This window comes from Anser anser (assembly GCF_964211835.1).
Source record: "Anser anser genome assembly, chromosome: 7".
In the NCBI taxonomy this organism is placed as follows: domain Eukaryota; kingdom Metazoa; phylum Chordata; class Aves; order Anseriformes; family Anatidae; genus Anser; species Anser anser.
The window spans coordinates 10,863,301-10,890,172 of record NC_139727.1 but is presented as its reverse complement, the minus strand read 5'-3'; the positions used below and the strand labels follow the sequence as shown (position 1 = coordinate 10,890,172).

Here is a 26,872-nt window from a genome sequence, read left to right as displayed (position 1 = left end):
TTAGTAATGCAGAAGGGAAAAAAAAACATGAAGAGACTTTAATTTTAAAATGCAAAGCACTATAAGATACTGACATTCATAAAGCAGTAAAAGTTTCACTGACAAAAGTTTCACAAAGACATTGAAATATGTACGGCACTTTTTAAAATATATTTTTATAAAGCTTAGTGGTTTCATTTGGAAATCCAGAATCTGGAACTAACAGCAAGGTTTTCTGGCAGTTAGAGGATCTGGGGGAAGTACTACAAGAAGCTGGAAAATATTTTTAAACATGAGTCTCAGGTTGATGATGGTGGTGGTGATGATAGATATTAAAAATAAAAAATTAAAAAAAAAAAGAAAAACTTCCTGGTTTACGCAGTCGATAGAATTTTTAAACCATTATAGTCCTGAAATTTTTGATTCATAATGTAAATACAAGAGTTTTCCAGTCAAGTATCTCTTCTTTGTGTATGCAGGTGGTTAACTTAAGCATGTATTTGAAGAATATAAACATGAAAACATCTTTATATTAAAGTTGTATTCACACGAGTTGATGATCACTGAACTAGTCTGGCTTATTCTTCAACAAAAATAAACTCTGGTAAGCACGAAGATAACAAACCTTTAAAAGTCCCGCCTGGATAACTGCTAGGATCAGAGATGACATAGACCTTTCTCTGTTCCCTGATATCATAACTACTACCTACCTTGTCCCTTTCCAAGCAGCTGTGTGGTTTTCATTCCAGTTGAAGTTTTCTGTCAAAGCTTTAAAACCAAGCACGTGTATTTAAATACATATATATGTATATATCCCCTCAATGTGGTTAATTTTGGCATTTGACCGGTAGCTGCAGAGTTAGCGTGCCAAAAATGAGGTGCACAGAGTTAGTTCACCAAAAATGAGGTGTTCCTTATTCTCTCCTGACCTGGGCAGCACACTTAATACTGCAGGATGCTGCCAGCAAAAAAGTCCATAGTTGGAGGACCGCTGGTCAAAATGGCTGGGTCACCTCGGTACAATGGCTTTTTACTAAAAGAACCCAGGCTTATAGATCGATCATTTTCTTCCTTTTTGACGTTTCACCTCTTCACATTTTTCTTCTCTTCTTTCCCTCAGATACTTGAGCGATGTGAGGGGCAGAAGATGACGCTGAGCTCGTGGGCGCTCTGTGTTGCCTACTGCAGAGCAGTGCAGGCCCGGCTCCATGCCGGGTAGATGGAGAGACTTGTCCAGTTAGTCTCACACGAAGGGGAGCACTGGCTAGGAGTACGTGGGGCTGCCAATCAGGTCAGAAATGGCATTTTCTCTTTCCAGAGCGGATGAATATCTTCATTTGTGGCCCTCTGTTTTTGAATCTCTGGAAGGGATTTAATCATACCAATTTTCAGATTCTTAAAATGAAGCAGTACATTTTTACTCGTTTGTTGCCTTTTTCTGGAAGGAGAGTAACAATCTGTCTAGCAAGTTGTAGCTAAGCCTGCTTTGTAATTTTATTTCAAAAGACGCTTGTCAAACTGTTGTCTTAGGTGCAGTATCAGTGTTTTTTATTAATTATCCTGTAGTTTGATGTTGCTCAGAATGCAGATAGGTGGGGAGAGAAACTCAACAGCATTTTTCTAGTAACTGTTAGAAAATACTATCTTAAAAAGACCTAAAATACACGATAGGAATTTATCTCTTTCATCAAAACTATTGGGAATTTTTAAATATGTTTCATTTTGGCAAATCTAATATTTTTAATATATTGTTTTGTAAGGTAAAAATTATGGTAAACAAGGAATAATAAAAGTGTCTTTAAAATGAAAGCCTTTGGAGATACTTCCTTTGACAGAAAAAAAAATTTAGGACATTACCAGACATACTCATTTTGAGACTTATGGAGACTTGAATGTCGGCAGTTCAGAAATTCTACTGTTTGGTTTACTCTAATTATAAATTTATTTTATATTCAACAGTGGCAATAGACCAGTGAGCATGTCTATTTGCTGTTGCTTGCTTGCTTGGTTTTAAACTATTCACTAAATTTTGGACTGTCTGTGCTGTATTCCCAGTGTTCTTCAGGAATAACTGTAGAAATAAGGAGCAGTTTCAAAAACTTTTTTGAATATCATTGACATTTTCCTAATGTTAGGGATATATTAGAGAAACATTTGGACAATGTTATATTGCTATCAAATTTTACAATGTAGTTGAAATACAGCACAGACCTACAAGGAAAAAGACCAGGCTGTTTCTAAGATCCTTGCTTACCAATAGGTGTTACAGGGTGCACCTTACTGGGTTTGATAGATCTTTACTAGTGTTCATGGTATGTACGGACAGAAATGTTGAATTTGAGTGATCTGCAGAAGTTTGCAAAACACCGTGTGACTGCCTATGGACCACACAGAACAGAAAGGTAAAATTGTCCTGGCTTCTTGGTTTTGAGCAACTACATTTAAAAAAAAAAAAAAGTGTTAAAGTATCATTTTTCTTTTTTTTTCTTTTTTCCTTGACGGTGAGGATATTTGCCATAAGGAGGGTGCTGTTTTTGCAGAATCATAGAATGCCTGTGGTTGGAAGGGACCTTAAAGCTCATCTACTTCCAGCCCCCTGCTATGGGCAGGGACACTTCCCACCAGACCACGTTGCTCAAAGCCCCATCCAGCCTGGCCTTAAACAGTTACAGGGATAGGAATCTACAGCTTCTCTGGGCAGGCTGTGCCAGTGCCTCACCACCTTCTGAATAAAGAATCTTTTTTCCAATGTCTAATCTAAATCTTTCCTCTTTCAGTTTGAAGCCATTACCCCTTGTCCTATCACTTCACTCCCTGACAAACATCCCTCCCCAGCTTTGCTGTAGGCCCCCTTTAGGTACTGGAAGGGTGCTATAAGTTCTCTCTGGATTCTTCTGTTCTCTAGACTGAACATCCCCATCTCTCTCAGCTTGTCTTCATAGGAGAGGTGCTCCAGCTCTCTGACCCTCCTCAGTGCCCTCCTCTGGAGTCACTCCAACGGATCCACGTTCATATGTTCGAGGCCCCAGAGCTGACTGCAGTACTCTAGGTGCTCGTGAGAAAGGGGGAAAGAGAAATGAGTCGTGATGTAAATGAAGAAAGTCCCACAAAGCATTTTTCCTAATTAGGTATAATTCTCATGGTAGAAGGATTTGGGAACGTGTGTCCTGATAATGTTTGGAGTCCAACCCATTAGGTTATCACTTGAAAAGAAATCCATTGCTGCTTATAAGCAACTAATCAAAGCCAAACACTTCCAGAAAAGAAGCTTGAAGACAAATCTAGAGTAGTGCTATGTTTAAACACATGCAGTAGGATTGAATACATCACAGATGAAGCAATAGTGAATTGATCCATTGCATCTATGGAAAAGATATCAGTAAAACAAAATGTCACTGTTCAAGTTTTAAATAGTAGGAATCCACCCATTGTTGTCCCAGGTGGACTCCGTTTTACCACAGAGCCCTGCAGCAATTCAAACCATACTTTCTCCCCTTTCTCCATTTCTGCCATAGCAAAAGTAGTCATAGTATTTCCAGTTGGTGTTTTCCTTTGGCTACTTGAGAGAGTTCTTTTGTGTCCACGGCTAAAAGAAAGTTGTCCTAGTGCCGGTCCTGAACTAAACTCCACAGAGATGACAAAGAAGTAGACACCTTTGTGTGGTGCTTTAAAGTAGCCGTGTTCAGGGAAATAGCTCTGTCCGTAATTGAGGTATGTTTCATTAAATCTCAGAGTTCTTTCTTTATCCTTTCGGTCTGAGAATCCTACATGGAATGCCACTGATGAGTCTGAAAAAGAGAGAAGAACAGAATTTTAGCAATGAGAGAACAGAATTTTTAGCAATGAGCATTCTCTCCCCAGCTATTACTTACTATTTTATCTGTACAGGAGCCCAAGCCATGAAACAGAGCTTTTTTATCAACAATTCTAGATGTAGTCTTTCAGAAACATTGTCTGTGATCCAAAATACATTTACTCTTTCTAAATGTAGCAGTGGTACTTGTTCTTGCAGCTATTATAAGATTAACATTATAAAAAGTGAGAGGTCAGGAAGAGGTAAAACTAGACCAGTACACATAATTGGAAAAAAATAATCTGAAAATACTTGAGAAGCTTTTGGACACGAAAGCTATTCAGTAAGTCATGCCTGAGACTGTTAGCAGAAGTAAAGAGCTGGTAAAGACATGTACCTGTGAGGCACTTAGTTAACTACCTGAGCCTCTGCTGATGCCTGCTTTCAAATCACACATACTGTGGGACTGAAAATGCCCAGAATAGGCATATTAGCACTGGCAGAAAACTTGCTTGGGGTGGAGGAGGGAGCGCATGCATTATATGCACACAGGGCTATGAAATGCTGTGGTTTACTCTACACTGAAAGATAACAGGTTGCTTCCAGGCTTGGTCTGAGACTGGGGGCGTTCCTTCCTATGAGAAAATACTGCACTGCAGCCCTCCAGGAGCCTGCCCACCTCAGCTGCAACGACAGGGTTGCAAAAGGTGGGAGCATTCCCATCGCTTCAGCCTCATGGTTATATAAATGGAAACAGTTTAATAATTATTTGTTCCCAACACTATTTTTATTGAAAAGAAGTGCTACATACAATTGAACTTCTAGGACTGAGAATTTGGTCGGGAGATCTGTCTGCACATATTTTCAGGAGTAGTTTGTAGGTTGCAGTCTGTTTTCCACTCGTATGTTTTCAAATTTGTGGAAAGTCCTCTTGCAATTATCTTTTTTGGAGAAGCAATCAAGCACAAAGGAAAATTCCTTAACCAAAGAAAAGCCTCTTTCATTGAGATCCTGTGACATGAGTAGGCTCTTACTTTTCTATTAAAAGAACGTTCCTTTTTTCTGTTCAAGTAATATCATTAAATTAGGGTTCTCAGTACAAAGATAAACATGTTTTAGAAAATACTTCTGTTTTGCTGGCACATAAGACATCTTATTCTTGGGAAAGAAGCAAAGTCAATAGAGGCTTAACTACAGTTATAAAAAAAAAGTTCAGAAATAGCTGAGGAAAAAAATGTAGATTGATGTAGCTGAAGAAACAACTAGTTGTAGAGACTTAGGCAGATGTCACAGCAAAAACAGGCCTCAGTGATGTCTCCATTAAAGTTACTGTTACATCTTCAGGTCTGTGTTCTGTTGTATGGGTAGATACAGTGGTTAGATCAGTATCCTTGGAAAGACATGAGGCTGAGACCACCCAGGAGGGAAAAAAAATTGCACTCTTTTTGCTGTCCTAAAAGTTGTTTGAAATACATTCTCTGCTTATTCAGTCTTAACTAGGGTTTTCCAGCAGAATTGCCTGAAGTAGGTGATTTTTGCTCTGTATTATATGTCCATAGCAAGGGCTTACAGTCATAAAAGCCAGTGCTAAAACTCTGGCAGTTACTTTGGGTGCTTGTGGCTGTGTGTTTATAGGGAAAGGGAACTGGCCACTCAGTCCAGTATAAGCTGAAAAACTTGTCTCTGAAGCTTAGCGCTGAGAGTGAGTTTCTCTGGTCAATCCTCCCTGTTCTATTTGCACAAGTTATTATAGTGAATTTAATGCATCTGTCCAGATGAGCTAGGATCTGTTGCTTTGAGTACATTCCTTCCAGGCTCAAGTAACAGAGGAACAAGAAGCAAAACCAGGAAGCCCAGCACTCCCTATCAGCTTTGAAAGAGAAAACTTACTGCATTAACATGAGCATCTACAGACAGAATTTGTGTTCTAAATATCTGAAGTTCAATTAATTCAAGGCTAATTCTCTAGCAGCTGTAATGGGTGTCATTTTATCGACTTTGAACAAAGTGCACCAGAGCATCAACTTGGTTTTCACTAAAAGTGTTGAGATGGAGGGGCAGGATGTAAATTGCATCAAAACATCTCCTTCAACATCCCACAAGATATCTGGCAGGTCACAATTCATGTGCTTTGAGGGGGAGGAGGAAGACCTGTAGCAGGGCCCAGAGAGAAGCTAGACCTGCACATGAGCAAGTAAAACAAAACAACCTACCTTTTTCCAGAAGTTCTGTCTGCACTGTATTTCTTCCACTTACTATCTGTGTATTTTCTCTGTGTTTCTCAGGCTTCTTTTTGTCTCTTTGCTTGTCTTGGCCTTTCTGTTGCCTTCTCACTTTTCTGGTCAGCATTGACTGAATCTTTGCAACATCCAGGCTTATATTGGTGGCAACTAATTCTTCATTGCTTCCAAATAGCTTTTTGAAAATCAGCAGATGTTCCTCCAGCTTCTCTTTGATGGTTGCTAAATCTCCTGAGAGAACTTCCACAGAAACGTTCAGTGGCTCCACCACATTTGTTATTGTATGATTGCAGCAGATATTCATGTAATTTCTGGCTTCATGCCTCTTGATTGCCAGGCTCAGATGTTTGATGTCATTCTTCAGAGTCATGAAGTCATTATATGCTGAGCTATCCGAGGAGTCATCTTGGGAAGCCTCATAATTAGGTTCCATATGCTCTACATTGCTGCGCTGACTAACGTCATCCAGTGCAGAGGGTGTTTGAGTTTCCTGTCTGGAATGCTTTGAAGATACACGAGCATCATGAGTACTCCGTTGACCTCTCTCCAAGAGATGAAATCTCTTCACGAGAGATTCTAAGGTCATATTTTGTTCTTGGAGTTTATCTGAGATCTCTCTGAGAGATTCTTGCAGCTGAACCACTGATGTTACTAGGGTAGTAGGATCTTCTTCAAACAACAATTCCATAAACTCTTCTCCCAGTAAAGCCTCCAGTGCTACTTTGTGCCGCATGGCATCTTCTAAAAGAGAACCAAAAGAACTGTTGAGATACTTGATGTGTCTATGAATTTCTTCGTCTTTCTTCTTCAAGAGGCCTATGTCTTCTGACAAAGATGTAACTTGTGACTGAAGCTGTCTGTTTTCTTCTTGACGGATGTTAAGGGACTGATGGATAGATGGAAAAGCTGAGGAGAGCTTTTCAATTTCATTCCTCAAGAGATCTTTGAAAACAGATTCTAACTGCTTCATATCCTTTAAGTTTGATTGCGCGCCTTCAAGGGAGTAAGTGATATTCTTGAAATCTTCCTCGAGTATATCACTGTCAGAAGATATCTTCTGGCAATTGCATTCCTCCATGTACCTCAACAGATCTGAATAGTTTTCCCGAAGATTTGAGAGAGTATAGTTCAGCTCTGTTATCTGCCTTTCCACTGCTGCTTTGTTTTCTTCAATTAGAAGTGATTTCTCCATTAAAGTTATTGTTAGATCTTCAGGCCTATACTTTGAGATATTTTTTTTTAACTCCTTAAACCATCTCTCTAAAACTGCTATATTCTGAAAGGCCACATCTGACTCCATATAAAGTTCTTTAAGCTGTTTTCCATGCCCTGACAGCATGTCATTTATTTGTCTGATAGCTAACTGGGTGGTTTCATCTTTGGGACCATGATGTGAGGAGAGTTCTGATAAATTTTTTTTCAAAGTCTCAAATTTATTTTCAAGTTTGTTTTGCTCGTGTTTCATGTTTGTTAAGCTGTTGTTCAAAGCTAAGAAATGCGATTGCTGTATCTTGTGATACTTCTTGAGCTTTGTGTCAGTATCTGCCTTGATCATGGTGAGGTTATAGTGAATACTAGCCTGCTGCATTTGCAATTGATTTTCTATATCCCTTTTCATGTGATCAGCTTTCACCACATTTTCCTGGACTTTAGATTCAAACTTAGTTCCTAGCTCCTGGAATTCCCTCTTAGGTACAGTGCTCTCTTGAAATCTTTCTATGCTTTTCTTGTTGACTTCCACATTGTGGGACAGGTTTCCCACTATGTTGGAGAGGTTCTGTAAGCTTCTGTTGAAGCTTGCCCACATTGGGTTAAAATGTTTCCTAAGAAAATTCTCCACATGGGGAAACAAAACTTGCTGCAGAAGCCTTTCCTGTAAATCTGTTAACACGGAAAGATTAAAAAGTAATTAATTAAATGTAAATTCTGCTTTAAGAAAGCATCTTAATCTGGCCAGGATAACTTGAGTATCTATTTTTCCACAGTAACTGACATCTTACTCCCCAGAATCTGAGCACATGCAATAGTTTTTACAATTGCAAAAATAATCTAATTTTAAATCCAAGTTAGTGCAAAGCATGCTGTATCTTTAAGTCTGCAGACAGTAACTTAGATATGTGTTGTCTGCCCCGTTTAAGTCAGAAAAATACTGCATTTTTAAACCCTTAGAGAACAGTTTTGTTAGTGGCCATAACTGCCCCTTTTCACAATAATTCTTACTTGGTGTGCTTATTTGACTTTCTCATGCTGTTCTTTTTCTGATGCTTTCTACAATATACCTTCTGCTTCACAAAGTTACGCAGCATCTTAGCGTCTGAATATTCCAGGCCAGGACTCAATAACTTGAAAATTCTGTGAGGTATCTGTACTAGGTGTACATTATACTAAGGCTTGATTTTTAACTTTAATGTTCAAACTGAGTGACTTGAAGTTCAGTGAAGACAATAGCCTGTATATTAGAAAATGTTTCTGTAAGCCAGTGGCTCACATTAGTAGGTCAAATGTTGCTGTTTGGTTTTTTTTTCACTGCAATATACAGCAGGAATAATGTTTTAGATAAAGGGGCAAATTATTTTTATTATATACACCAGTCTGAGATTCAGCACATCATAGTATCTAGCATGAGCATGAAAAAAGAACAAAAACCAAACCTAACACTGCGTCCCCATAGAAAAGAAGAAGCCAGAGAAGCAGAATATTAAGCTAACAAATTAGTAAAAGCAACCTCTTTATTATGTGGTTAAGGCAGATTCTGAAATTTCAGGTAAGTACAAAGCGATCTGCCTTTCATCTCATCTCCCATTTCAAGTTTTGCTTGGACTTGGTTTGTTAATTTGCACTGGAATTTCACCCATTTTCTCTCTCTTTGGAAGCTACCTGCAGACCAAGGGATGTCAGTGTATTCTTGTTTCCAGGTTTTCCTTCTGATCTGCATGGTTTTATAGGGCCTGCTGGCAGGCTGGTAATTCGTCAGACCTCTCACCTGCATTGCTCTGGTTCACTTCTAACACCATGCTTGTACCGTTGTTTTCAAATATTCTCTGTAAATCACCTAAGTTGCTGACTGCTTGATGAATATCACTTTGAAGATCATCCAGTAATGCCTCCTGATTTTGAATGACTTCCAACAGTTCTCTTGAATCCACTGATGTTGACACTAATCACAAGATTCAAAAAGAAAGTGTCATGCAATGGAGTGCAGCATGTATTCCTACAAGACCTGCAAGCTCTGAGAACACCACTGTACTTCCTGCTCTGGAAATCTTGCACTGACATTTAGGGGTTTGTTGATTTATAGCAGCTTAACTCAGTTTCTTTGTAAAGGTTTTCTTTCTTTCTTTTTTCCCCAACAGTGATGGAAACTTAATATGTATTTAAATATTAACAGAAGACCTTCAGCCATGTTTGCCATCATGGCAGTAAAATATTCATGTAAAACCTCCTCATGCCATAAAAATATTCTGTAATAATGACTACTTTCAATCCAATTGAATGAAAGGATTGCAAAGTTTAACAAACCAGAATAAAAGGACAGGATGAAAGAAAAATAAAGGTGTTTCAAGAAGGATTCAGGAGCATAGGGTTTAAGTGTCACAGTTGACTCTCGCTGAGTGGCCCTTTAACTGATGTTACTCTAAATAAATAGCTGCTAATTTGAGCTGTAGAATTCAAAGTGTCTGCAGAAACTGGTATACCCTAACTGTGCCATCCTCAGGGCCTCTTGCCCTCCAGGGTTACCTTTGACTTTTCAATCTAATGTTTTATAAGCTTGAGTCCTCTAGAGCAACTGCTTGCTTATTCACTCAGTGCTGAGAGCATAATGTGAAGAAGACTCTCTTTCAGGGCTGTAATGCTACCCTAAACCCAGTTGCTAGAAGTTATTTAATAGCACTACAGGCGCCACCTTTTCCCAGAGGGTAAGAAAAGGTCCTTCTTGGATATTAGACTGGCAGGGTAGAGTGCCTGAGGTATGGTTCTGTGGTATCTCATAACAATATTCTCAAAGCTACTGGGTAGCTGCTCTGAAATGGCATTTTGAATAGATATTTTTTTCTGGTAAACCTTCTGAGCATGGTGTGCCTTCCTGTGAATCCACTGAGCAGAACAAGGAGTTAAACATCCATACCAGTGAAAGGTTTAACACTACCAGTAGGTAGTGTTAAGGTTTAACACACCAGCACTCACTAGGTGTCGATGATGACCAGCCAGCATACAATTTTTAAACTTTTGGCTGTTTTGTCAAGAGCATTCATGCAATGTTATAGCAAAAGCCCTCATTAGTGCCAATAAATGAAATGTCATCGTGTAAAAGCGTTCCCAAATAATGCTTTCACTATAGATAGCATTTATAGCTTATCATGTTAAAATAGCAGCTAAAAATGTGTCTTTTGGGGCAGTGACTGAGAGGTAAGAGAATGGCAAGTAAATTAAGTTCAAGAACATACTGTGGTTTGAGAACTCCTCTTCCCATCCTTCCGTTTCATTTCCTGGCACTGGAATGAAATTGGGATCTGCAATTGACATGTGATACATCTGTGAAAACATTTCAGATACAGAAACCACTACAGTTCAGCAAGGCAAGACAGGGCAATTTCATGTGTAATGTGACAGATGTGGAGACAGGCTTCTGCACTGCAGGTTTCCTAGGGCAAGCAACATCATGTTAGGAGAACCCCGCTTGTGGTACGGCACTGACATGCAGCACTGTATAAATGCTAATGCTATGTGGTAGGGGGGTGTTTTTTAAATTCATGCTGTGTTACTGATAGGAAATGAGTCAGATACAAATAGATGCTTGTTTTCTGGAGAGCCCTACCAAACGCTCTGCAGATTCCACTGTGCTACTCCAGTTACCTGAATGTTCTGGTAGTGTGGCACCAGTTTCAGCAGGTGATGCTGTACAAATGAGGAGATAAGGAAGCAGCTGGTTTTGGTCAGTGAGCGTAACAGAGGAGGGGCTGAACAAGGTACACTGCATTTGGTAACATCCTTCTAACATGACAAATGAAAGCCAGGTAAATGCATCACCTTAGAGATAAATCTATCTATCTAATCTAAGAAAAGCTGTCTGCAGAGAAAAGCTAAACCCACAGAGATGTAAACAGAAACTCCGGTTTTATCAGCAGAGTCTGTTTGGGTAGGTGAACTGGACAAAGATTTTCACCTTTATGTTTGACTTTTTTGTGTTGATTGCCTTAATTACTACGGGGAATTACCTCTTTTCAATTTTTATTCTTCTGCTTTCAAATGAAGTACTATCTGCTAAATCTTGCCAGTTTCATGAAGGAGTCCAGTCTTAAAACCACACCGTCCTCCCTTCTCTTTTACTTAGCAGCTGCAGGTGTCATTACGTAGTGCTAGGAGCTGTGGTAGTTCAGGGCTTGTCTGAAACTGGATACAAGGCCATTTCCCTACCAAATGACTTCTTCCTGTAAACTAATTTTCGGACCTGTCAGAAGCTTGTGTTGCTGCCTGATTACATCAGTTTCTACCTGGAATTAGATGTTCCTAGGTGGAGCTGTACATCAGGCAGCACCCCTCCTGCCCTGGCTAAATGAATACCTCTCTCAATCTGTGAAGATTAGAGAAAAGTAGCTGATGCTATTAGCCTTATTTGCAGCTAATTACACCTACTGCTTGCCCCAAATCACTGATGCCTTGAAGCATAGCAGACCAAAGAATATAAGGCATCAATTCTCAAATAGGAAAAACAAATAGGCAAACTGCTATTTCTTGCCACAGTGAATATCATTTAGTCTGAATTTTCATGCTTGGTGTCTGGCTTTCCTTACCGCGTTGTTCACAGTCCTTGCCAATAAATCCAGGGCAGCACTTCCACTGCAAAGATTTCAAAACCTTCTGTTTGACTTGATAGATGGGCTTCAGGGCTGTCCTGTACCTAAGGAATAAGGGTCCAGGCGTTAGAGTCCAAGCTACTGTCAGCTGGTGGAAATTCACTGACTAACTGTAGTCTGGTGCCAAGTGTGTCCTAGATGACTAATACAGAAAGTGGTTAAGAAGTTTGTCATAAATTCTATTGTTATTGCTCAGTAAAACATTTAAGCAGTAATTGACAGCGTTTTTTTCCCCGCATAAGATTGCTTTTCAGGACTGCTGCTTCCAATAGGAGGTATACGGAGATTCATACATGCTGGCAGAATATAAATAGTATTCAGTTAGCAGGGCTGCAGTGGTCTACTTCACACCCCTGCTGTTGTCCAGCAGAGACTTTTTCCAAAATGTTGGCACTAGTATGACAGGAGTTTTAAAGAGAGATGTCACAGTGGCAAATTTCTGTAACTATCGGAAACACAACTTGAATATTTATTGTTTTAGTCCTTTGCAATTGAACTCGGACTGACCTTTAACATTTGCCTTGTGCTGATGAGTTGTAGAGAAAGTTCTGATTTTAAGCAAGCATTACAGAACGGCACTGCCACCAAGAAAGACATAAATTTGTTAAAACTGCCACTAGAAGTGATCGTAAAACTATTTTTGTTTCAGAGAAAAATGAATTGCATTAACAAATAGCAACAGCACTTTTATTTCACAAATCAATGAACGACATAAATGTGAAAATATTTATTAAATGGGTATTAAATATTGTTTCATTTAAAAAGTGAGTTTCGAATCAATGTCTTACAACTATAAAAATGCATCAAGTATGGTGCCTTCAGGGACATTGCTGGCTACCGCCAGTGCCCTTTGGGCAGCCAGTCCTGAAAGAAGAGCGAGCGCTTGGGCAATTGCATGTCTCTAACTGTGAACAGTCTCACTGACGGCCACAGGCAGAAGTTTTTATTTTTTCTTTTGTTTTTGAAGTTAGGTGTGTGTGTGTGGTTGGTGCTTTAGTTCTTTTTAAAACGTGCCATTAAATGCTTTTGAAAATATCATTTAGATACTTCACAGAAGATTCTGTTGCCTCCAGTGGCTTTGTATGGGATACTTACATGATCTTCTGGCAGTCTGGAGCTCCGTTTGGACAGGGCTGCTGGGAGTTGACGATGTACTTCTCTTTCATGCAGGCTTCTACGTATGTTACTAGGCGGGACTGCGTGAAGGAACACCAGTTCCTGGTGGGGGGAAAAAAAGTCAGGAAAAGAATTTGAAAAAGGTCTTTTAAAGTCTATTTGTAATGGTGTGAAATGCAGAGGGACCACCTTTTTTTTCTTTTTTTTTTCTCCATCTGGAGAGATTTTCCTCATCATGATGGAAGTGGAAAATGCTTGCTAGCTTCTCCCTCAGCTCTCAGTTCCTTTGTTTTCATTCGGGATGCTTATCAGAGTTTGTTTCAGAAGGGTTGATTGTCTGAACTTTGATGCATTAGTTCCATTTCCAGGCCTTTCATTTAGCAGGAGGCACTTCCAACCCACGATAACCTGCAGGTTAATGTCGCTTTAAATGTCAAATTGCCTGGGTCGGCGTGTTGCCAGTTCAGATGCTTCACGTCTGACTCATCGTGTCCGGGCTGACTGCTTCTGGAAACTTAATCCTACAGAAATTCCATTAATAATCGGTGTCTTCCGAAGCATTGCTGCTTTAAGACGGTCTAGTAACTGATCAGATTTTATTAATTAGGCTAACTTTGAAATAACCTCTTCCCATGCCCTGCAGAAAAATAATATTGGGAAATTAGGGTTGTTTTCTTGGCTTTTATGCTTTTATCAAGGACGACTGAATTTCACTAGTCTGGTAATGACCTCAGGCAGTTTTCCCAGTCAGAACTATATAGACATCTATCAGTTTAAGAGTGTAGATGAGCATCTTTATTTTCAAGAGTTAAAAGTCAAGATGAAGTGTATTGTTGGTTGAAATTTGATGGTTAAAAACCAATTTCAGAAATGACAGGAAGTGAGGAGTAATAACTGTAGCGGGAAATGGAAAAAAATACGATGAATAGCATCTGATTAATTCGTAATTGCAGTTACTGTTGGAAGTCTGTACACGTATTGAATGCCTTATTTCAGATGACGTGTTTACAGAAGTTCACCAGTTAAACACCAAGGCACCCTGGTGCGCTCCATGGGTAGCAATGCGTAGAAGGGGGCTGTGGCAGCTTTGTTGGGACCAAGAAGCTGTACAGAGACCACGTGTCCCTGCTGCCTCACTGTTTCTCTCTGGTTATAAAATCTTGAGAGAGAGTCACTGAACCAGCAGCTGCATGTTACACACTACCCACTTTGGGGACAGGCGTGGGCCTGGTGTCCCTCACGGGTTTCTAGTGGTGTGGCTTCGCATACTGCCCGCTGCAGGGGAGCATGGGGATCTCTGGAGCTGTATGTGCAGGGCCGTTAGGAAGTTGCAGCATAACATTCAGCAGCATATTCATGTTAAATTGTGCTAATCCTCTTCCTTTGGGAAGAGGTGAGCTTGAGCAGCGGGGAGAAATAAATAAAAAATATATACCGCCATCACTGCTAAAGATAATTCAGCTTAACTTTCCAGAGCCTCTCAATAGAGGCAGGTGGAAACAGGCTGCTGTGGGGCTGGGCAGCCTGTAACCACAGAAAGCCGACCGGCTTACTGCGGGGCACCAGATCTGCCAGCTCAGCCTCTGCCTGAGGCTGCGTGACTGCGGCGTCGCACAGCCTGTGTGGCCTGGACGCAGGGTGGCCTGCAGGAGCGCAGCCCCTCGAGCCCAGCTCCCCCTCTGCAGCAGGACCTGCAGTCCCTTGGGGCTGCCGGAGTCTGAATTGAGACACCCAGCTCCACTGTTTATATCCCAGAAGGAAAGTCTGGCATGAGGTTGGCTGCAAAAGTTGTCTGAGGTCTTCATAACTCCTTATGGTAAGGCACCTGCAGAAGAAACACCCTTATAATGGCCATGAAATTAGCTGTCCCGGTTGAAGACCACTTAAATCTCAAAATCTGAGCTGCTCTGCTGTTGGATGCCCAAGTGACAGGTGTATTAGTGATGGCAAGATTTGTTCGTTATGGTTGTCTTTTTTGTTTGGTTGGTTTTTGTAACCTCGTTTTTCCTGATGCTGCCGCTGGCAATCTCGTAGTCAGACATTTGTTGCTGGAAAGTTTGAATGCACAGGACTAAATCTGGTGAGTAAGCAGGTGCTATTTTCACATTATGAATTTTTTCCTCTGTCTGCCATCTCTAGCGGTCTGCTGTTCTACCTTTCCCTGCCTTCAAGCATCCCCTATAGTTATAGCCATTGCTGTGAACTTACAGCTTGCCGGTGTCAATACGTGCAGTGTATCTGCTTAGATGAAGCCTGAAGGGAAATTACAAATCATATTATATGCCATTGTGCATGTTATTAAACTATTTTCCCATAAGAAATCATCTGTAGATTCTCAAAATAAAAGCAGATTCAGGCCTTTTATAATACTGGTCATATCCCTTGGGATATTTGGAAAGATTTGGAGGTTTTTGTACTCCATGGGTTTGTGTTAAAACGGAGCAGAGCATTGTGTGGGGGAGAGCTGTGCCTGATAAAACAACAACTGAACTTTAGGCAGTATATTTTTAAATGGGAACACAGGAACCAAATCTCCGATAATCAGCATATATGGAAAAAGTTTGCCTCTCCAACTGAGTTGCAGAAACAATGGGGAACCACATCGAGCACGAAAGCCGAAGCTGTGGTCACAGCAGCCGAGGGAGCTGCAGGGCGGCCCGGAGAAGGGGAGGAAGCTGGAAGCATGGAGAGGGAAAGCAGACGGCCTGGGTGAGGTGGGCACATTCTCTCCCAGGCCTCCTCTGCTCCCTGGCTTCTTGAGGGGCAATGTGACTGAGACATCAGTGAGCACCCTGCAGACAAAACTGTTCCTTTCTGAGAGGCAGGTGCGAAAGCAGAGCATGGAAGCGGTGTGCTGCAGCTTTCCTTTTGATTTCAAGCCGAAATAGCTGTTTTGGTGAGCTGTAGTTTTAAGTGAATGGCTGGATGAGTTTTGTGTCTATTTTCAGTGGGAGCCATACCCCTAGGTACTTCTGCTCCGTAGGACTGAACCAGAGGTCAAATCCTCAAGTTTTTATTAAATTATTACTCTTGAATAATCCAATGCTCTGCTTGTGTGACAAGGCAGCACAGTTAACATCAGGAGGCCAATGTACGTGCTCTGGCTGTCACTTGGTCCAAGGTGTGTGCAAGTCCACCAGGTTTTAGAAGGCTGCATTGCTTTTCAGTGGCAGCATACAGTTAATAACCCAGAAACAGAGACGTGATTTGTGCTTGTATTTATGCAGTCCTCTGTCACGTGCCTGGCAAGCCATTGCTGGGAGCGGCTTTTCCAGCTCAAATCCCCTCTGCTCTGTTTTCTCTGGAGAAATAACTTGACCTGGCCATGCTGTTAGAACAAGCTGGCACCGGTGCCAGTTGCAGTACCTCGGACCTGCCTGGTGGGATACCTGCCAGATCCCGGCAGGACCTGTGTTCAACGTGGAAACCTCCTTTTCAGATAGGATTCCTTTGCTTTCATGTTTTGCTTTTTCTTGATGAAAACAATCCACGCCCCATGAATCATCATTTGTGCTGATTTGCTTTTCCCACCATACGCAGCTCCCAAATAAGTCCTTTGAGTCATGTAAGCCATACAAATCTAAACCAAATGTTTACATGCATGAGCACGTGTGTGACCAAGAATGAGTGTTTTGCGATGTTGCACGTATAAATGCACAAACACATTTAATAGAAAATATTAGGATTCTCTTCGGAGTCCGCTGATGTGCTGCAGGCATCTTGCGTGTTTACTTGTAGATTCCCACCAACAGAAAGGCATTGTGTGCTACCAGAAGTTGAATCAATAGTTGATCCCAACCTGATGCTTGCTTTGGACACTTATGCATTATGCAGGACAAGTAGTATGAACAACAGAGAGTTTGATAGACTTTCAGTAAAAACTGTTTTTAATGATGGTCATGTTTCTGTATTTGTTTTTCTTTTATATCTTCTCACTAGTTCTCCTTTTCTTAAAAGCTTACACGTGGAGCTGAGTAGCTGTATAATATCATGTTTGGGTTTTAATCACAAAAACTTCTGGTGGTTTTGAGTTTGAAGTTTACAAACATTTATTCTTCCATCAAGTAAGTACATAAAGCATATTTTTTCCCATCTGTAATGAGCTGCAGTATAGATATGTGTGCCAAAAGGTGAAATTTCTATTGCAGTATTTTTTGCACATCTTGTCAAATGCTTCCTTTAAGGGAACTTTGCTATCTATTACTAAAAATACTTCTTGACTCTATTAAACTTGAGGGAAATGTGTCATTCTTTATTGTTAAGTGGAATAATTTAAAGACTTGAAAAGGCTTGATTTAAAGTTCAGTGAGGCGAGCGGGAATTCTGCTGCTGACACCAGCGGGCTATGAAGTCTCAAAGAACTGCCCTTTCACACACAGGACTTCCTTTATTCAGCTTGTTTCTGGGACACAGAAGCTTTGTGTTCTGCTTCTGCATTTTTTCCTCTTTGTAATTGTGTAGCTTCGCTCGCTGAATATATAACCAACTTAACACGCTCTGCTTTTGTTCCCTTTAAAAGGGTTTCCTTTTGATTTAAGTCTGTGCTACCAAGGAGAGGGGATTAGAATGAAGCTGCTGGGTGAAGAGAGAAGAAGAGCTTTCTTTCCAGGGTGGGGATTGGTAAAGTTTATAACAAAACTGCATGTTGGAGCAACACCTAAGTGAACCCTAGCAGACCAGGGCTACATATACTTCATTTGTTCAGTTGCTTTTCCTGTTTTACAGTCTAAGTAAATTGATCTTCTTGTTAAACCCGGAAAAAAGCATCTGAATAGTTTTCTTTACTAGACTAGGTGTTTTTTTTAAGTCTTTCTTCTAATCTCAGTATTGAAGAGTCTTAACATGCGTGTGTCTATTTCTGCCTTATTTTGAGTGAAGTGTATTGTTTTCTGTGAGGTTAAATAAATTTGGCTACAAGACAGCCTATATTTAAATAAGATTCAGCAGATTTAGGTTAGCTTAAGCTCCTTTTATTTTAACCTTTGAGGTCTTAAAACTGAAAATTGATTTTAGAATGATTTTTTTTTTTCTTATATTGGATACTATCCCTGCTTTTACTGAAACATAGCAAAATGCAGGCAATTCTGTTTCTGCTTTTAGGATTTGGTTAGACATCCTGCTGTTATAGCAAATAGAACAACTCTTCAAAATGTAGGAGATAAAGCAAGGTGGCTGGTCTGCTATCAGTAACATCATGCTAAAATTAATATAAGGTTGGCTCTTTTTTCATACAGCACTACACTGCCGATAGCAGCATGATGGTGGATGTGAATAATGCCCTCCTAGCTCAGCTACATACTTACACATTTTATTTTTCTTGTTCTCCTGATTGGCACTGTAATGTGTCATTTTAGACACTTGCTAGGTCAGTGGAATTTTTGCCTCAAAAGCTTCAGGACTTCAGGACATTGTTTTTCCATAAGTTTTATTATTCCTTTGTCTGTACTCGTACAATTGAGTTGTCCTTCACATCAGTTTCCTTATGTTTCTATCTCAAGGAAGCCAGTTTCTATAATTACTTTGAAAACTCCTTCCCAGCTATTTGTGTCTGTCTCTGACAGAGTGCAATACTTTTCAGGCCTGTGACACTTTCATTTGCTGTACAGTGAGAAGATATGCAATTATTGCTGCTAAAATGTGCTACTAGATGACGACAGAGGACCGCTCTGTTCAAATTTCTAGTGATTTTCCATTAAGCTGCGTGAACTCCTGACTTTTATCAATTGAAGTGGAAAAAAAGATTGAGGCTTTAGCTGTAGAACAACCTGTGTGCTGTTTTCCTTGCAGTGCAAAATTCTCACCAACAAGAAAAAGCATTCAATAAAACAGAGAGCGACTATTGCATTTAATTTAGTGTAAGCCAGGACCGTGTGCCTCAGTTTTGAGGAAGACGTATCTTTTTATTCATTGTGGAATGCCAAAGGGATTAAGTACTTGAAAAAGGTGCTGGCTCTCAGAGGGAACAAGGTGTGGCCTTGCTTTTAATTAGCAGCTGGCATGTGATTACTGCTTGCTTGTCAGCACATCGGTGAATTCTCCTGCTCTGAGCAGCCAGCAGCGTGTATTACAGTCAGGCAGCAGAAGCTACTGCATCTCCTGCTTCTCTGTCTTTCCTTGCTAATGGGTAGAGCTCCCTCTTGGGCAGGAATCTGGGATCTTCCTGTACCTCATCCTGTGGACTACCCCGGTTTTCCTTTAGGGTTAATTAAGGTAGACTGACTTATTAGCAATTTACCTAAAGCTAGGCTGAAAGAGTGGCAGTGGTAGTGTCAAGTGTTTGAATTTTCCTGCGGTGCTGCAAGTCTTCCAGTGCCCTGAGTAAGCTGGTTAAATGACACTTCTATTCCAGCAGTAGTGCCTGTTAGTATGCTGTTAGTTGTCACTTGGCCTGCAGAATGTCCTAAAAACTTGGTGCAGTTAAGGGTTTCTGAGTAAATCCTGTCCTCAGCTTGGAGCCTCGCTGTAAGCAGGTGTTCAAGAGAAAGCAGACTTGGCTGCAACTGCTTTTGAGGCAAGCCCGACTGCTGTACAAGCTACTTCAGAGAAATAAATGCAGGAGGCTTTTTTCTCTTCACAGAATACAAGTTCTGTGGCCCGCTCTGAGGGCAGCCTACACTTGGATTTCATCTTTTGATTTCTGCAAATGAAAGTTCACTGCTAATATAGCACTCTCACTTCTTTGTCAGACCTTGCCTTGAGCTAGTGTCACAGCCAGTGGCCACCTCCCAGCACGGCTGTGCTGGTGCCAGGGAGTCAAAACATGAAGGAAGGCAAGCTTTCCAAACTGCGTGCACTCAGGGTGAGGACAGTGTGCACCAAGGTTTGTCCTGGTCGTCTTTTGGCTGGCCTTGGCAAAAGCCTCAGTTTGTTGAGGGCTGGCCACTGGCGACTTGTTTCGGGAGTATTGACCTCAGAAGTAGGACGGCATGGGATCCACCTGCTGGCAGTGTTGATGGGGAGTCTGTCACTACACTAACAAGAGACCCCTTGCTGTCTGCTGAAGGAAGGAATTGCTCGAGCTTGCACTAATGAGCTGTGTAACAAAGGAAATAAGACAATCCTTTGGACACAGAGGGTTTGGTAACTACTGTATCACGTGCAGTGAAGCTGTGTTTCTTCAGGAACTGGTCATTCGCATCAGGTGTACATTAGTGGGGAGCTGCTCCACATGCAGCTCAAGATAGTCTGAGTCAAATAGCAAGTGGTGTTCTTGGCCAGCAGTGACGGTCTGAGGCAGAAGCTTTATCAGAGAATTTCCAAAAGTCCTGAAAGGAGCCAAGTGCCTAATTTTGATAGGAAATCCATTGCTTCTGTTAATGAAGTTGGCACTGCACAAGCTATTGTTGAGCACTCAATGGCCATTCAGCTAGTGTGCAGGATGTCAGGGGCTGAGGATCACATTTAGCTGCATTTCATCCAAGACGTGTTTTATTTTAAGCTTATGTTCTGTTCCACTTTGGTGGGAAATTTCAGTATCCCATAAGCTTCCTAAGAAAGTCCCTGTCTAATTTGGAAAAAATAGATGAGTCAGTATGAAACTGGTCTTAATTAAATCAATGGATGTTTTCCTGTAAAAGCAGACAAAGAAAACAAGCTATTAAGATAGAGCATTGTTCTGACTTTCCCTAGAATAAGAGAGATTTTGGTTTTCTCTGCTTCTTTGCACCTCAGAGGATAGTTGTTCCATATTTTGACACCCTGGCTAATCACGAGAAGACGCCTGCTTTGTGGCTGTCTCAGTGCAGAGCTGAAGGAAGAGGCGTGTGTTTCAGTGAGAACAATGCTCCTGGCTGACATCAGGAAGCCGCACTCTAATCAAGGGGTGACTTGACAGAATTGCATATACAAACCTTGACATATGTTAATGCAGTCACGGATTTACTTATTCTGCAGATTTCTGCCTTTTCTATTTATAATTCGTGATGGTTTTTTTTGTAAATATTTTAATTGTAAGAAAAATTGCAACAGATGGGAGACTGAGCATGTGTTTGTGAAATAAAGGGAAAGGAAAACTAAACGACCTGCCCAACTTGGAGATACGGTAAATCCAGGACAGGGGCTACTTCGCAGTGACTCCACTTTAGGAAAGAGAGAGAAGTTCTGTGAGACTCGGTTATAGACAGGGAATCCAGCTTTAGTTCCTCTGCTCATTCGCATCTCATCACCACAGTCCATTTCTCCCATACTGCGTAAGCCATCCATCTGGGACCAACTCTGTCAGCATGGTTACTGAGGGGGAAGGTTAAAAAAAGCGTCTGCTTTTTCATAAGTTTATTTTTAACCTGGAACACTTAAGTGGTCTCATTTACAGTGTTACTTGACAGACAGATCAGGCCACCTGAGGACACAGAGGACTTTAGGCTGTGCTGTCCAAGCTAGCATGTGACGGAATTGCACCTTTTAGATGCTTCATTTATGTTTTTTAAATGAAATATGAACACTAAGTGCATGAAATCTGAGTTGTCAACCTGACTGTTCTTGGGGCTGCGGGCACATGGATTGGATTAAAGCCAGCCAGCTGTAATTCTTCTCAATGCTGAGAAAATATAAGAGCCTTCCGCTACATTGCTTTGGTAATGGCGCTGTGCTGCGCTGTTTGGTTCAAGAAACAACCTGTTTGTAGGAAGGGGAAACAAACCCTTCTGAATGTAATTACAGTATAGGTCCTTCCATGGATCTTAGACAAATAGGGGTGGGTTGATGGCAAGGGTCCAGATAAAATGGTGTGTTCTTCCCTGGGCCAGGGAATTTGTTTCAAAGGCTGGTTCATCACGTTCATCAGCTCAGGCTTTGGCTACCTGTCATCAGCTATCTGATGGAAGTGGCTCTGAAGAGACAAAAATCTCCCATGTGGCTTGTCAGGTTATGATGAGCTTTCACAAGCTATCAGGTGTTGTTTACATAGCAATTTTCAGGATAACAACTGTGATGTATTATCTCCTTGATGTATTATGCCTTTCAATATGACTTGATCAGACGTAGTTAATTGGTTACACCTAGTGGTAAGTATTACAGTAGGTGATGAACCAAGGCAACCTTGAAAGCTCTTATTTCATATTTTCTGGATCACTTTTAAAACATCCACATGTCCCAAGCATCTTTTTAAGGCTCAGTTTAGCTGTTCATACCCACACATAGGAAAGCCACTGGAAACGACAGAGCGTTCCTATGAAGTTCAGCATTAAGCATCTGTTTCACATGGGAAATGAGTGCGCACGTATTATGGGTATTATGCATTGAGTATTTATGAAATCCAGAACTTGTTTTTATTGTTCTTACTCTTCATCTTCCGTAGCTAAAACAGATGCTAATGTGCTCCATATCTATGCATATACTTGTGCTTTCACTTCCCTTTTTAATTCTGATGGAAGTATGTGTACACACGGATCCATTTATCTCAGCCATAAGGAAGTAAGTAATGTCAAACTGATCAGCTCATATGAGACACAGCTGCTGGGAAAAATGAGAGAAAAAAAGAAAAAGATGGTTTCCTGCGGAAAACTGTCTGGTTTGGATTTTGTAAATAACACGTACAAATACTTGCCCACTTTGAACATGCAAAGCTTCTCTGGTGTACTCAGATACGAGCAACAGCTAAGATACTAAACTCTTACCTAGTTCTTCCTCTGAAGAACAGTCGAAACAAAAAGATTATTCTTCACACATTTCTCATTAAAACAGTCACCTGAAGCCAGTGACTTCTAACCGATTTTCTTATTTTAAAGCCCTTATTATTGTTATTCTGAGAAGAATTCATTAGTGAAGTAACACATCCAAGCATTTGAATGAGATCTAATGAGTCATTTCACCTTACATGCTGAAACAGAAAACAGGGGATTCTCTCTAATTACTGTGGACACATTAGTCATTATGATCTCCAATTATTCAAATAGCCACAATAAGAAAAATAATACTCTAAAATTTATTTTTATAAGATTTAAGGATATTTTGTAGCAACCACTATTTCTAAAACACTGGGGAAATAGCAAGAGTTTGGGCAAAAAATATCATTGTTGTGAGAAAGACTAGATGTCACAGGCAAAGTTGCCATAGACTGTCAGTTTGTTTCCCCCACCCCAGACTGTTCTATGGTGTGTTTATCTCCCTGTGTCTCTTAGTTCCTCATTAACTTATGGTGCGTTTTTCCTAGTTCTCTCTGACTTCTCAATGGTTTTTCCAGAACACGTGTCACATTTGCAGGGAGGAAATACCAAACTCGTGATAACTTCTTGTGTATGCATAGCAGGCCACTCCGGCCATGAATACCTGATATGGACTTGAGGGTTTCAGGAGCCTGAAGGTACATTGTTTCAGCCATTTGCAGTGACTTGAAGAATTTGGAGCGCAGGTACAAGTAGAGCAGTGCCATCCCTTATTACCGGCACTCTTTCCTCTCAGTTTTGGCCACAGTTCCTCTCAAAATCTTGCATTTCTTTACTTGTGCACTATAAACGTGATTTCTTCAGCAAAAGAACAAATACCTTCAAGTTACTGCCAGATTAGATTTTGATTGCCTGTAGTCATCAACGTTACTTTATAATTGAGGGAACGTTGTGATTTGACTCATTATGCAACTATCTCCATAAAAGGAGGAAGTATTTCTCTTCTTGGGAGGAAATTAGAATGAGTAATAGCTTGTGCTGAGCAGCATTACACAAGTTGCTGCTCAACAAAGTTACATAGCAAAGGAAGAAACCCCTATTAGGATATTATATTACAGTGTCTTGCTGACCTATGCATGCACCTTTTTTACACCTTTGAGTTTTTGTAGTATTTAGAATGCTCTCAACACTTCAACCACTAATCAAATGACTGTCACCTTGCAGCACAGCATGCATGGAAGGCCAGGGCACTGGTTCTGCTTTGCTTTCCTTGCTCTGACAGAGCATTAGTCAGGAGTTAGTGAATTAACAGTATGTGTTGTTATTGAACACTACCCATCAGAAAACTGCAAGTCAACACTTGCGGATTTGGATAATGACTTAATGTTTGAGCTACAGATTTGTGGGAGGATTTCGTATGAAGGGAAACACTCACCATGCAGGACGGAGGCCTTAGTTTTACATGTAGATATGATTTAGAAACAAGATTGCATACTTTCATTGTCACAAAAGGGAAGCATGACATGAACAAGGTTTTGTAGTCTCTTTCCAGCTCCCTTTTTTCCTTGCCTCAGGAGCATTTAAAGAAAAATATCAGAGCATCCCGAAGCAGTGAGCTGTGAACAGCACGCGCTGTGCTGCTCTTTCAGCTCTCCCAAACAAGGCTCTGCAGTAGCCTTCCATCAGTGCTATAAAAGATTCATACACTGTCCTGCTTGGTTTTCATCTATTTTAAACATTCAGAGACCTACTTACATGCTCTGTAAAACTCAAAAATCACAGCATTTGGAAATCTTTCTAGTGAAGTACATGCTTTTTCTACTCAGGCTGGCTATACTTCTGCTAAAGATGACCATGATGACCATGAGAAGCATTTCACTGTTGTTAAAATATGGTGGTTTATTTTTTTTTTCAGGAGAAAGTATGCTTGAATCTGTAGTCGTTTTCATGCTTATTTGTTACTCCTTTTATATTTATCCCTCACTATTTTTATTTTGCTAACATCCTGCCATTCTTTTTCCCACCTTTCTCTTTCCCAAGGCCCAAGTCTGCATCTGGTATGTTCTGGTGATGGGCAAAAGTTGCCTCAATCAGCAAAAGTCCGTATTGGGGTGAGAAGAGAAAAAGGCAGTAAATGAAGTTTGTCTAGTTCTGCTTTGCCAGAAACAGTGGTGGGTTTTTGTTGTTGTTGTTGTTTTGATTTGGTTGTTTTTGTCATGTTACAAGAATAGCTGCAAAACCCTGACCCCATGGCTTTGCTATGCAAGGTGTGTCCAAGCACCTCAGTCTATTCTGCTGTCTTGGACTAGGAGAAAGAGTCAGTCCCCTCTATGGTTTCATCTTCCACAAGCAATTAAATTTTATCTTCCTGTAGATAAAACATTTAAACCCCTCCTGTTTGGATATAGATTGTTCCCTAAAATCTAGTGTGCTCTAAAGAGAAACTTTTACCAAAAAATGTCCTTCATCAACAGAATATCTTTATTGAACATGGTTCCACTATTATTACGTGTAAAACATGCATATTTGGATACTTACCCATTTGGGGACTGCGGGCTTGCAGCTTCAAAATCCTCTCTTTCTTCCTGATGTGAGGAGGAGATGCTTGAAGGGTAGTCTCTTGCATCCTCCCTGCGCCCTTCTGCCTCCCAGTAACCTTCTTCCTCACGTGAGAGAGGAGTCCTCTGAGGGTACGCAGAGGTCTCGTAATTTGGTGGCTTTGAGCTGTGCATGGGACCCTCACGATGCCCACGATGGTCAGAGTGCCTGACCAACTTTGCCAGTCCTACCGCATGATAGATGAGCAAAAGCTTCAGTAGCATTGTGGGCTTTTTTCCTACCTGGTTACACCTGTCTCTTGTTATCGTCTCTGAAGCGCAGCCTGAATTAATTCTGGAATGCCCTGGCAATATTCTTTAACTGAAAAGTTGGAAGAAGGAAGGAAAAAAAAAGATTTGTAACAAAGAGCGGAAAAAGCTTTCGACCCTCCCAGCTACTGTGGAAATGTCCATGGCCATCGAACAATGTGAGCCTGGTTCCTGTGTGGGGCTCAAATGCCTCTGACAGAGGAAAGAAAAAAAAAAAAAAAAGGTGGTAGGAATATAACTTATTCAAGGAACTTCTGAGTTTGACTGCCTTCTAAACTTATCTGTGAACAGGAACTCAGCTTTTATCAACTGCCTTCTCCCTCAGGCACAGGAAAAGGATGTTAGCTTTAAAGGAAAGGAAGAGAAAAGAAAGGAAAGAAAATATTGAGTGGTGTAACAGGCTCTTGTTACTGTGCCAGAAAATATCTGCTTACTCTAATATCTGCAATTTTTTTTCCCAAATGTAAAGGCTGAAATACCCTGGCTTTAGCGACAGAATGCTTACAGTATGTGCAAAAAACTGGGGCCATTAAGGTACTTGGAGTAAATTCACAGTAAAAAACAAACAAACAAAAACCAAACAAAAAAACCTTACAGACATCCATTTTTTGTGTGACTTTGCAAAATAACTCTGTGAATCTTTTTCTATTCCCACCAAAATTTAAGATTTTCAAGTAGACCTTCAGGGAGGTCAAGATTATTGAATATTTTTAGGAATTTTTTGGGAGTTGTCATCTTTAGATCTTAAGCCTAATTTTCTTCTTTGTGCATTTTTAATTGATATTACTAGAAAGTACTTGCCAAGAGCTCCTCTATGGAGCTACATCTGTCACCTCATCCTAATAGTAATAATTTTTAAAAGGCTGTAGTAGATTGATGTAGCTTTTTTAACTGGTCTTGCTTCACTTTATGGTGCTGCTTTTAGGTTTGGTTGCTATCGTAAAGCAGAGTGTATTTCTTTCCTCCCTGTCTTGCTGCATGATGCACTCTGTCATTTTTTAAGAATAAAATTAAAAGGGGATTATGCTCCCTGACAAAGCAGGTGGGGATTCTGGTGCAGGACTGCTGGATCATGTCTTGGTTTGAATGATGAGATGCGCATTCCAAAGCTCAGGTTGTCCTGTGAGTATTAAATGTAAAGGGGTTTTGGAGTCATTCCCATGTCAGCTGAAAAAAGGAGGATAAAATCTCGCTCGGTTTTTAGAAAATCTTGTTATTAAAGACTGTGGACTTGCATCTCCTTATCACGGGTTAGATCTGGAGCCCTCTCCTCCTGCTTGCTCCTCTTTTATGTGTAATGGAAGAACCTAGAAACATGGAAATGCCCTTTCTGACTGGTGGCTGTGACACCGCAGGGCAAGGGCACAGCAGCGTCTTGGGGGAAGGCAGGGAGAGATTTCAGTCTTTCTAAGGACAAAAC

General features: G+C 40.7%; 2 protein-coding genes across 7 annotated transcripts in view; one reads left to right on the top strand and one right to left on the bottom strand.

Moving 5' to 3' along the window:
* Nucleotides 1-26,436, bottom strand: MMRN2 (multimerin 2). Of its 4 annotated transcripts, none has more exons than XM_083845359.1 (7): nt 25,124-26,436; nt 12,963-13,085; nt 11,805-11,911; nt 10,458-10,505; nt 8,996-9,169; nt 5,986-7,893; nt 1-3,767 (listed from the first exon to the last, which is right to left on the bottom strand). In XM_083845359.1, the coding sequence occupies exons 1-7, from the start codon at nt 25,405-25,407 to the stop codon at nt 3,379-3,381; spliced, it is 3,033 nt and encodes a 1,010-aa protein (XP_083701485.1). In that variant the 5' UTR covers nt 25,408-26,436; the 3' UTR covers nt 1-3,378. The 4 variants fall into 4 exon arrangements, with proteins under 4 accessions (XP_083701485.1, XP_083701484.1, XP_083701486.1 ...); XM_083845358.1 differs by having other exon boundaries at nt 10,458-10,523; nt 25,124-26,434; XM_083845360.1 differs by lacking the exon at nt 8,996-9,169 and having other exon boundaries at nt 10,458-10,523.
* LOC310902958 (uncharacterized protein) overlaps nt 13,094-26,872 on the top strand; it is a 19,739-nt gene continuing 5,960 nt past the window's right edge. For all 3 annotated transcript variants that reach the window (XM_083845368.1, XM_083845370.1, XM_083845369.1), the window contains exon 1: nt 13,094-17,593. In XM_083845368.1, coding sequence (XP_083701494.1) covers nt 17,550-17,593 — 44 coding nt within the window. In that variant the 5' untranslated portion in view covers nt 13,094-17,549. The remainder of the gene's footprint in view (nt 17,594-26,872) is intronic.